The 12,072-nt window shown below is 48.2% G+C and overlaps 1 protein-coding gene across 4 annotated transcripts in view; it reads right to left on the bottom strand.

Moving 5' to 3' along the window:
- Window positions 1-12,072, bottom strand: part of LOC149367348 (transcriptional activator Myb-like) — a 116,933-nt gene that overhangs the window by 36,982 nt on the left and 67,879 nt on the right. For all 4 annotated transcript variants that reach the window (XM_089555175.1, XM_089555190.1, XM_089555195.1 and 1 more), the window contains exons 11-12: window positions 9,059-9,196; window positions 4,176-4,339 (exon numbers count right to left, since the gene is read on the bottom strand). In XM_089555175.1, coding sequence (XP_089411301.1) covers window positions 4,176-4,339; window positions 9,059-9,196 — 302 coding nt within the window. The remainder of the gene's footprint in view (window positions 1-4,175; window positions 4,340-9,058; window positions 9,197-12,072) is intronic.

Genomic DNA, 12,072 nt, shown 5'->3' with positions numbered 1-12,072 from the left:
GAACGGACCATTCCCGAAAAGTGCGTGAATATGCTTGTCGAATAAACTTATTTAAGAACAGCTTCTTCCCTAAAACAGTACACGAGTGGAATGGTTTGCCTGCCGAAATTGTTTCCGGGACCCCTTCGTCTTTTATCCAGGATCTGAAAAATATTCTTTTTTAATGGGTTTTAGCATTTCTTTTAACTTCTCATACCTGCGTTTCCATTACGATACAGTGGGATTAAGTGATGCAAATAGTGATGTTTCATGCTTTTCAATTTGCTGCTGAATTTGTATATCATCTGTGCACTTATATTGTTTTTTTTCTTTCCCCCCTACACTAATGCCCGCAAGGGCGCTGTAGGTATGTAAATAAATAAATAAACAAACATCTCCTCTGTCCTTTGTTTTGATGCCTGCTAGACTGCGATTGTGATGAAGTTGGTTAAGATGAATTCTTGGACAAGACGAACAGAGTGAAGACATTTGTTTGGCCCCCAATGCTCAAGGTAAAAAAAAAGAAATTAGCTTAATTAAGACGAACGGCTCCACAGTGGCTTCACAAAGGCGTGAGTGGCGAGGGGACAAACTGCTCATGCCAGTGGTCACTTTCCTTCCAGGACAACAGTTGCAAGAGCAAACTTCCGGTATCCTCCGGCACGCGCCAGAATCCGAAACTACAGAACTGTCTGCCCCTAGCCTGCATTTGAGGGCCTTGTATCTCCACCTGCCTGTGACTGCTGGCCTTGCGATTGCATCATCGCGCGCTAATTGCTCTGCGCCATCATGCCATCCAGCAGGGAACTACATAACATGGGGTGGGGTGGGAGGCAGTACGAGTCATATTGCAAGTAAACTTTCTTTTTTTTTTCTTTTGAAGTCAAAACACGGTACATATAGTGGGTTACGACCTTAGCAGAGTTTCTTAATAAGTGTTCACAAAACTTTTGCATCATTTGCGCACCCCCATTTTGAAGCCTTAATTTAAAAAAAAAAAAAGCGAGCAAATCACGCAAGTAAAAACGTCACCACCATCAACAGTGCTGCTTACTAGTCTGAGCCAGCCTTCAGCATGTCAACACTCACAAAACACAAAACGTCTCGGAACAGCTCCAAATGACTACAAACGCCTTGTACTGTGTTGAAACGACTCATAAATGTCGACAAGAAGAAGTTTCCTCTGCGACATCTCTTACACATCTGCAGTAAGATGTTTGCTGTGAAACTTCTGTGAAACATCAGTAGTCAGATGTTTTCTAGAATTGTTTCTAACACGTAGACCTTAAGACCACGTCAAGGAGACGCGCCTAGCAATCAGCAGAGAGTTGCCGCTGTGGATTAAACATGCTGTAAATCACAGCACATAAATTAGATGGTTCTGCGTTACTCCGGTGTTCCTGCTTGACGTTTTGAAGAGCAGGTGCGCCGGTGCACACCCGCTCTTTGCACCCGGAACACTGAAAGCGCGTTTTCTCCTCCAGAGCCCGAATCACATTCCACATCGAGTGCAGCTATTCCGCCACTCGTAAGGCTGGATTTAGGTAACATATCATCATCATCATCATCAGCCTGACTACACCCACTGCAGGGCAAAAGGCCTCACCCATGTCTCTCCAATTAACCCTGTCCTTTGTCAGTTGCCGCCACTGTATCCCCGCAAACTTCTTAATCTCATCCGCCCACCTAACCTTCTGCCGTCCCCTGCTACGCTTGCCTTCTCTTGGAATCCACTCCGTTACCCTTAAGGACCAGCGGTTATCCTGCCTTCGCATTACATGCCCTGCCCAAGCCCACTTCTTCCTCTTGATTTCAACTAGGATGTCATTAACCCGCGTTTGTTCCCTCACCCACTCCGCTCTCTTCCGATCTCTTAACATTACACCTGTCATTTTCCTTTCCATAGCTCGCTGCATTGTTCTTAACTTAAGCTGAACCGTCTTTGTTAGCCTCCACGTTTCTGCCCCATAGGTGAGTACCGGTAGGATACAGCTGTTGTATACTTTTCTCTTCAGGGATATTGGTAAGCTACCATTCATGATCTGAGAGAACCTGCCATATGCGCACCACCCCATTCTTATTCTTCTAGTTATTTCCCTCTCATGATCCGGATCTGCGGTCACTACCTGCCCTAAACAGTCATATTCTCTTACTACTTCCAGCACCTCGCTACCAAATGCGAACTGCTGTTCCCTTGCTAGGCTGTTGAACATTACTTTGGTTTTCTGCATGTTAATTCTTAGCCCCACCGTTCTGCTCTGCCTGTCTAACTGATTGATCATGCTTTGCAGTTCTTGTCCTGAGTGGCTTAGCAAGGCAATGTCATCAGCGAATCGCAAATTACTCAGGTATTCTCCATTAACTCTTATCCTCAACTGTTCCCATTCCAGTCCCCGGAATACCTCCTGTAAGCAGGCAGTGAAGAGCATCGGCGAGATCGTGTCTCCCTGCCTGACACCTTTCCGTATTGGAATTTTATTGCTGACTTTATGGAGAATTATACTAGCTGTGCAATCGTTATAAATATCTTCCAATATTTTCACATAACACTCTTCCACACCCTGATTCCGCAATGCCTGCATGACAGCTGAGGTTTCCACTGAGTCAAATGCTTTCTCGTAATCAATGAAGGCTATATATAGGGGTTGGTTATATTCTGCGCATTTCTCTATCACCTGATTGATAGTGTGAATGTGGTCTATTGTCGAGTATCCTTTACGAAAGCCTGCCTGATCATTTGGTTGACTAAAGTCCAAGGTTGTCCTGACTCTATTAGCGATTACCTTAGTAAATACCTTGTAGGCAACGGACAATAAGCTGATTGGTCTGTAATTCTTCAAGTCCTTGACGTCTCCTTTCTTATGAATTAAGATAATGTTAGCGTTCTTCCAAGCTTCTGGTATGCTTGAGGTCGCAAGGCATTGCGTATACAGGGTGGATAGTTTTTCTAGCACAATCTCTCCTCCGTCCTTCAACAAATCTGCTGTTACCTGATCCTCACCAGCTGCTTTCCCCCTCTGCATTGCTTCTAAGGCTTTCTTTACTTCCTCCTTCGTTACTGGCAGGATGTCCCATTGCTGTGCTCGACTGCCTCTCTCATTAATGTTCCGATTACATTGGCTACTGTATAGAAGAACATGGAAAATGATTTCTGGAAAAAACACTTTGCTAACTGTCTTGAAGATGCGAGAACTCTTCAATACTATAAAAGAATGAATGAACCTCCGTTCTGTCCTAATAAATCCAGACTTGAACTCTAACGAAAAGGTCCTGGCAGCAAAAGGGAGGTAAAATTTATGCCAACATCTTTAGACATAATGTTCAACTTGCCCTAGCATGCCAACCAGATGCAATCAGTACTGAAATTATGTTTGACACCCATTTTTGTTATGTTTGATTACTGATATTATATGCACTTATGTTTGGAAGCAAGCTTCCCTTACCGTCTTACTTAGCCTTGCCCTACCCAACTAATCCAATAACCTTACTTTACTAGTCCAATAATACAACTATCGAATCGCGCTAGCATGCTGGAAAGAAGTGGTGGCTAGTTGGTGATACAGGGTGGCTAGTTTTTGTAGCACAATCTCTCCTCCGTCCTTCAGCAAATCTGCTGTTACCTGATCCCCACCAGCTGCTTTCCCTCTTTGCATTGCTCCTAAGGCTTTCTTTACTTCCTCCTTCGTTACTGGCGGGATGTCCCATTGCTGTGCTCGACTGCCTCCCTCAGTAACTTGATGATTACATCCGCTACTGTATAGATACTGTATAGGTAACATATAACGGCCCTGAAAGCTGACGGTAGTTACGCGAGTGAAAAAATTTGCTTCGTGTTGCAAACGCCTTTGTTACGCCTCGGCTAGCCGGCGGCAGCACGCAGACATTCCCACCCTCCCGCCACATTCGCCGAGCTCGCTCACGCGCAATCTTTTCATGGCCTCCGGGATTACCCGCGCGCGCTCGTTTCGTGTTGGCGGATCTTGGAGGCAATAATCTTTCTTGAGTCACGCTGCAGCTTGCTGCTTGGTGTCGCTCCGCACGGTGGCGATGCAGGCTAGTTTGCCAACGTGGTTTTAACCACGTTTTAATCCTGCACAGTGGGGGATTGTCACACTAAAAAGGAGTTCACAGTTCGGCCGAAACAACAGCAGCAGTGCCCCCCCCCCCCCCCTCCAATGGAGCTGCAGTGCACAGACCTGGAGACAGGGTGGGTGCGCACGGGTGACTGCGGCTGGAGCAGCAGCTGGAACTCGTGGATGGAGGCATGCGGGTGCGGGACGTCCCCTCCCCGCACAGGAGTGGATGTCCGCTGCACACCGCCCGCCAGGCACAGGGCCCCACTGGCCGGCTGGTTCAGGAACTGCACACAGTGCACACCTGCTGTGAGGTGGTGCCCATTTGCACAGACACAGGCACCCCATATTGCGTGTATGCACCATACCCTGCATGGGCCACACAATTTTCCCAAAGCAGACGTGTACTATATAGTACATGTTAAAAAAAAAAAAAAATCCATGTAAGGTACGCACCCAACTTTTCACAACCCATGCAGGAATGGCCTTCGAAATGCTCACGCATGATAGCTTCCATCCAGGGTGATAATCAACATCATCATCAACTTTTTCCTCTGCCACAAGTTCCCGCTATCCGTCGTCAGTATCACCAGCTCCAGCCTTTTGTGGCTGTCAAAGGCACGGGAGTTGTGGTAGCATGTTATTTCGCCGCAGTTATGAAAAAAAGTTGATGATGATGATGACCACGGCCTTGAGCGCCATCCATGAATGGGACTTGGAAGCTCCTGTTCACGTGCGTGCCTTCAACGACCAAGTGCTCTGCGATCACGCACACCATTGCTCGCAGCCGGAGCTGATCGCAGAGGCCACGGCGCATGCATTTAGAAGGCTATTCCCGCCTGGGTCACGAAAAGTTCGGGTGCGGCCCTTACATGGATTTATTTTTTTTACACATTTTCATTGGGAAAATGGGGTGCGGCCCTTACATGAATACGTGTTCCTACACGCGTTTATACAATATTTAGACGCATACACAGAAAGACATGACAGGACAGTGCCCGTCCTGTCATGTCTTTCTGTGTATTCGTCTAAACACCGTATAAATGCAAGTAAGAGCTGCACTTTTTTTTTTGCAGATTTGAGAGCCAGTTTTCTGGATGCGGCCCTCACAAGCGATGTGCGAAAAAAGTTTTTTTTTTTAAGTAAAAACACACTAATCTGGCAATGGTGTGGCATTTATTCTGCATTCAGTCGTCACTCACAGAGTCTTCTGACTCCGAGCTGGCACTGTGCTCTAGTGCACGCTAATACCAAAAGAAGCCGCACAGCATGTCCGCTGTCAACGTGTAGCCATTGTTCCACACTTCCATCACACAGCAGAGCAGCTCTTCTTCCAGTTCGGGAAACTCGCACGGCTTGCCTCGGAAAGCGCGCATTTTGCAGCCTGTGTTGCTCAGGCTTCCCTTTCCAAAAAAGGACCACAAGTGGGCTTTTTACTGCATGAGGTGGATTTAGGGTTGCTTGACGGCGGAACAGATCAGTGGCCCGTCAATGCAACGGTTTGGTCGACGACCCTTCTCCCAAGCATCTCCTCCCAGTAGAGCCAAGCACCAGACCGGGGGAAATCGTGCAGCCATTAGAAAACTGGCGGGAACCTGACGGCACTGGGGATCAAACCCAGCACCTCTCGAATGCAAGGTGGACGGTCTATCACAAGGTCACTACTTCCGTAAAGAAGTTTTCGGTCTGCCAAAAGTGTCGTCCTTCGTCCTCACTCTCTGTTTCTGAGACGCCCTAAGGCCTCAGCGTTTCCCAGGGGGGGGGGAACGAGGACAGACCCAAGCAACGCTCGTGAGTGATCTTAGGATGCCCCTACCCCTGATGACTTTAGTCAGCGGGGATTTCCCTGCAGCGAATCTACTAGAGACTTAGCCGCAGCAGCCTATCCCTAGGCTGCCATGGCGGGTCCCGGGAAAGGCTTACCACCAGCTCTTCCCAGGTTCATCACAAGCGTCGCCTCCTGTTATTACAGGAGTGCACAACTACTCCCAGCGTTATGGCCTCGGCGCCTCCATCGCCAGTAACAGCACCCCACTAGGAGGACGCTGCCCCTCCTGCCGTCCTGGGAGCAATCCTAGAACCCCACAGCCCCGGTCACAGACTTAAGACTGTGTCCAGGTAGCCAACAACTGCGCACCAGTCAATCTAGCCTATCATCAGCGAAACTACTCATGTTCTGGTTAAAGCTGCGGTTCACCACATCCACAAAACCACCAGCCTCGAGGCCCCCTCTAAGGAGCACAGATTAGCCCTATTTTCAATAGGATAGCTTCGGGTGAGAGCTCAGCCATGTTCTTGGGAACCCAATCTCAGCCACCCTTCGGCTTGGTTTACAGGCTCACGCCAACCAAGCCCGGCTGAAGAGACGGAGAACTTGTGCAGCACAATCTCCATCCCCCTTTGGTTGCACACCGCCATCAGACACTTTTCTCGGGCATGTTGAATTTCATGCCTGCCACACGCTTGCCGTGTCCGAAAGCAAACTCCCAGCAGTGTAGCTATTAAGGTGCTTGCCCATTATGCTGAAATTGCAACGCTCAACGGCAGCACACGAAAGCCACAATTACAGTGAACTAACACGCTACCAAAACTCATGTGCCTTTGACAGCCACAAAGCCACAAAAAACTGAAGCTTGTGATACTGATGTCAATATGCATAGCAGGATCTTGCGGCGGAGAAAAAGTTGATGATGATGATGAGACGCGGCCTCTGGAAGCTCCTGGCACGTGTGGCCTCTGCTATCAACTGCTCCGTTGCGCGCAGCCAGAGCTGATCGTGAAGGCCACACTGTGCTTATTTCGAAGGCTATTCCTGCGTGAGTCACGGAAAGTTTGGGTGCGGCCCTTACATGATTTTTTTTTTTAATATTTCCTTCAGGAAAACAGGATGCTGCCTGTACAAGGTTACGGCTTTTACGTGCGTTTGACGGTACGTAGTGCTGTTTACTTTCAAGAAAAGAAAACGCATCACCCACTAGCCCCACAATGTGTTTTATTAAGCGAACCCTAATAGCTACCCGGCTGAGAGTTTGCTCTCGAACACTGCAAGTGTGCAGCAGGCAGGAAATTCGACATGGACGATAAGTGCGTCCGACGATGGTGCAACCAAAAGGATGTGCTGAGGAACACAAGTTGCAAAAAAAAGCGCTTTCTGAGGCAAGCGGTACAAGTTTCCCGAACTGGAAGAAGAGCTGCTCTGCTGTGTGATGATAGTGCGGAACAATGGCTACGCATTGACAACAGACCCGCTGCGCAACTTCCCGTGGGATTAGCACGCACCACAGCACAGCACCAACTCGACATCAAAAGACTCTGGACGTAATGATTTAATGTAGAATAAATTCCACACATTCCTTGATTGGTGTTCTTTTTTATGCACATCGTGTATGTGGGCCACACCTTTAAAATGGGCCCTCAAATCTGGAAAAACAAAGTATGGCCCTTACATGCATCCATATGGTACTTGCGGCTCAGTCGACCTCGCACACAGATCGACTCTACAAGTCTGTGTATAGATGACTGGAATCACACCCCTCACCACTGGAAGGTCACTTTTGAAAAAGAAATGTCAACTTATAATTGGCAATATATACAGTACATAAATGAAGAGTACGGTTGCGGGGCTGAGGGATATGAGCCAGCGAGGGGTGTGAGTTGGGGTTGACTTATACTTGGCAACATGCAGTATATATTGTGCACTATGACCTTTGTAGAGCTTTTGAGACTGGTTTAAAGAATCTCCACGTAATTTGTGCACCCACTTTTTGAAGGCTTAGTTTAGAGAAAAAAAAAAGTGCGCAAATTGCACAAGCAAATATGGTACATTATCGACCTCTGTGGCCTAACATGCCTAAAAGCTCTCGTGTGTGCCTTTTTTTCATGGTACACTTTACCAGGTCAGTGGATATACTCAAGATGTTTTCAGCAGTGGCGTACTGCCACTTTGTGCGCAGTCTTCCCGCAGCCCTGTGAGGTGTGTAATAATAGGCACTGTTAGGCCATGGTTAGGCACTGCCAGTCATGCGTGACATGTTCGCCACGTTTCGATAGTGTTCGAATCCCAGGCAGAAGCAAGTATAAAACGGCACGTGAACTCCTGGAGGCCTTTCACATAAAGGAAAAAGCAGATTGCTGCATTAGTGATGCATCCGTTCTTTTGTACGCTTCGGAATTCAACCTTTTTGCGGCATTATGATAAGATGTTATTTCTTGGCACGTGTTTGTTATGGTTTTCTTTCTGTAGTGCGCAGATGCGTGAGCCATTTTAAGCTCGAAATCTTTTCGCAGTAAACCAGTTGTGAGTGCAGCGTTCGTCCGTGTTTTTGTGTGTTCCTTCTACGTGTGTTTGTGCTTCTTCGCTGCAATATGAATCAAGAATGTTACCAACTTGCCCAAAAACGTGTTTTACTCGTGTAATAATAAGGTTGCACTGTACTGAATTATTGCTTATGCTGAATTGTAGTTGTTGAATCATCATCACCATGTAATTTTCATTAACCGTATAAAACTTGTAAAACATTGTTCTTGCGAAAATCAGCCTGCACTAAGTGGATATGTGAAGCATTAGTCATCATCATCATTTTATTCCAACATCAACATTACAGATGCTGAGGACAGTGAACAAAAAGCCTCTAGCTGGGCTTGACGGGGTTCACGGCCCCTAAAAATCATGGCATTGGCAACGAAACTAGAATACAAACACAACGCATCAGACATGGGAGGATGTGGCATAAAATCGGACATAAGCAAAACAATTACAAGATTAGTAGAGTGTTTAATGAAGTATACAATGTACGGTGCAATACAGAAAAAGGTAGAAAGTGCAATTATTGTGGCTATGATATATTTACCAGACAGAGCTGAGTGCACAGACTGCCGAAGGCTTTGCTACGGACGCTGTCAAATGTTTTGCAGTAGTACTAGAGTAGAGCAAAGACAGAGGCCTCTGCAGTGAGATGAATGCCCCCTTCCAGAGCGAGGGGAGAAGAGTCAGGGGAAGAGCGCACCTGGGAAGGTGAGAAGGGCAGTGTCTTCTTGGGGGTGGTGGTGGTGGTGTCCTGGCGCAGCCGTGCTGCCACCCCTCCTCTGGGCACCTCCCCCTCCCCCCCTCTGGAGGGCACCACTGGCCTCACAGCACGGTGCAGCTGCAAACAGTTGGGCGCAGCAGGGAAATAAGACCACCCTGGCAGGTGGCAAGACCACCCAGAGCAGCTTTGCAAAAGACAGTAATAATGCATTTAGAAGGGCGTCAGTCTGGGCTAGATGGTGCATTGTTTGAGACAGGAATGGCAACAGCGCTACAGCAGGACGTACACAAGAAAGACTGACACAGGATGTCCTGTGTCAGTCTTCCTTGTGTACGTCTTATTGCAGTGCTATTACCATTTCTGTCTCAAACAATAATGCAGCACAGAAAACTGGGGCCCCCTGGCTGCCTACTAACCACGCCTGATTTTGGAGGCACCACAATGGGTCCTGCCTGCAGCCCTGTGCTCTCACCAGCTGATCTGCCTCATGGCACCAGAGAGCTGCGCGTTCCAACATGCCTTTCCAGTGCATGTTAAGAGCAAGAATCTCAATCACATCAATTCCTTGGCCAGAGAGAGCACTGTGTAGAATTTCACAATATCTGAGGGAATTTAACAAAACTTCGTGCTGGGCTAGTTGGTGGGACATATTTGAAACTTGGTTCAGCGCAAAAGACAAACACAAAGAAAGGAAACGACACAGCACTTTGTGTAATCCAGGCTTCGACGGAAACCCGTCTGGTCGGGAAAATTCATGGCGGGAAATAACAAGCGCCGACCAATCGTTAAACACAAACAAAAACAAAAAGAGACGTTTCGGCTCCGCTACGGGAGCCTTGTTCACAATGAAAGGGAGAATGAAGTGAGTGTTCATTTTAAATGCTTCATGGTGTGACGTAAGCAGCGCGTGTAGATCGGGGGTAGATTTCCTTCGTTACAATTTAGCGTCTGTGACGTGTTTTGGATATGGATGGATTCCAGAGCATGTCAGTCAATAGTTTCTGGAGGCCTCTTTGCAATTTTGATGTAGGATCGCGGTTCACAGGCTCGTACGTCCCTCTGTCTTTAAGCATGCTTTCCCAGTGCCCTGACCATTTTGCAAGCATCCAGCTCCATGCCAATTTTCATGCCGGTTTACGCTCGCGGCATGAAAAGGTGCACGAAAACAAGCTTCAAAGGGTACTGTCCCGTCGTATGCACCCTTCGACGGCTGCTAACCGCAGCACTGTGCACAACCTTTCGGCACACAAACTCGACGACGCCGAGGTCTCCATGCTAAGCCTGGGTCTCAACTACAACTTGGGTCCAGAACCGGACGTGAAAAAGATGGTGTGCGCCGTGGAAAACGCGGTGAAGTGTGTGGACCCGCATCACCGCGACGAGCTACACACCTGGGTTGCAAAGAGGCCTCCGAAACTATTGACTGACGTGTTCCATTATATTCTTCCTGAGCACAAATCCCTTTACTTTCACCTTCTCTGCAACACTGGTTCCGCACCTGCTCTGTATGGGTTACCGAAGATTCACAAGGAAGGTGTCCCGATGCGCCCGATCGTCGACTTCACCCGCTCGCCTCTGCACAAACTGTCTAACTACCTGCATCGGGTTATCTCCCCGTAGGTCGGCAGAAGTGAGACACACGTGAAGAACTCGTACGACTTCATTGAAAAGGCCCGCGACACCGTACTCGAAGACGACAAGGTCCTGGTGTCTTTTGACGTGAAGTCACTCTTCACGAGTGTGCCAATTGACCTTGCTGTCAAGGTTTGCACGGATGCGCTCGAAACGGAAGCAACACTATCTGAAAGAACACCGATCGAAGTTCCTGACCTTAGCAAACTTCTGCAGTTCTGTCTGCGCAACACGTACTTCTCGTTCCACAAGAAAATCTTCAAACAGGTACATGGAACGGCGATGGGAGCCTCGATTCCTGTCACCGCAGCGAACTTAACAATGGAGTCGCTAGAGTCTCGCGCCCTCTCCAGCTTCACTCCGCGCCCAAGGATCTTCCTTCGGTATGTGGACGACTGCTTCTACGTCATTAAGGAATCGGCGGTGAGCGCATTCCTTCTGCATCTGAACAGCATAGAACCAGCCATACAGTTCACGAGAGAGGAAGAGGTCGACGGCCGGCTACCATTCCTGGACACGCTGGTAAAACGCGACAAATCTGGACTTAGCTTTACTGTATTCAGAAAGGACACGCACACAGGCAGGTACCGGAACTTCACTTCAGTGCACCCGATTTGTCTCAAGAAGTCCGTGGTTGCTTCTCTTGTATGCCGGGCAGAAAAAGTCTGCTCAACCCCGAAGCAGCGAGAGGCTGACTTGGCGACTACACGACGTGACCAGCTGTCCTTGGGATATCTCAGTTCGTTTATTCGGACCATTGAAAATCGCTTGGCACATCCAGCACCGGAGCAACCCCGGCGACAGGAAAGAAGAGAAAGAGTCGCAATACCCGATGTACCCGGCATAAGCGAGAGCCTGTCCCGCATATTCCGGTCCTGTGAGGTCGACATCACCCACGTTCCTATGCGCAAGCTTAGACACGCGGTAGTGAAAGTAAAAGATAAGCTGGAAAAAGACAAGTTCCCTGGCGTTGTCTTCAGGATCCCTTGCGCTGGCTGTGACCAAGCGTACATAGGTGAAACGGGTGACTTCCGCAAACGATGGCAGCAACACAACAATGATGTCAACAAGCGGCACGTGGCAAAAAGCGCACTAGCAGAACATGCTGTTTCCACGGGTCATGCCATCGACTGGGATAGCACGAGGATAATTGGAAAAGAAAAGAACAAGACGACAAGGCTTTCCCTGGAATCCATCCATATCCAAACCACGTCACAGACGCTAAACCGTAACGAAGGAAATCTACCCCCGATCTAAACGCACTGCTTACGTCACACCATGAAGCATTCAAAATGAACGCTCACTTCATTCTCCCTTTCATTGTGAACAAGGCTCCCGTAGCGGAGCCGAAATGTCTCTTT

Source organism: Amblyomma mixtum, chromosome 1 (assembly GCF_055824585.1).
Source record: "Amblyomma mixtum isolate Tamu chromosome 1, ASM5582458v1, whole genome shotgun sequence".
Classification (NCBI taxonomy): domain Eukaryota; kingdom Metazoa; phylum Arthropoda; class Arachnida; order Ixodida; family Ixodidae; genus Amblyomma; species Amblyomma mixtum.
This window is presented reverse-complemented; position numbering and strand designations above follow the sequence as displayed.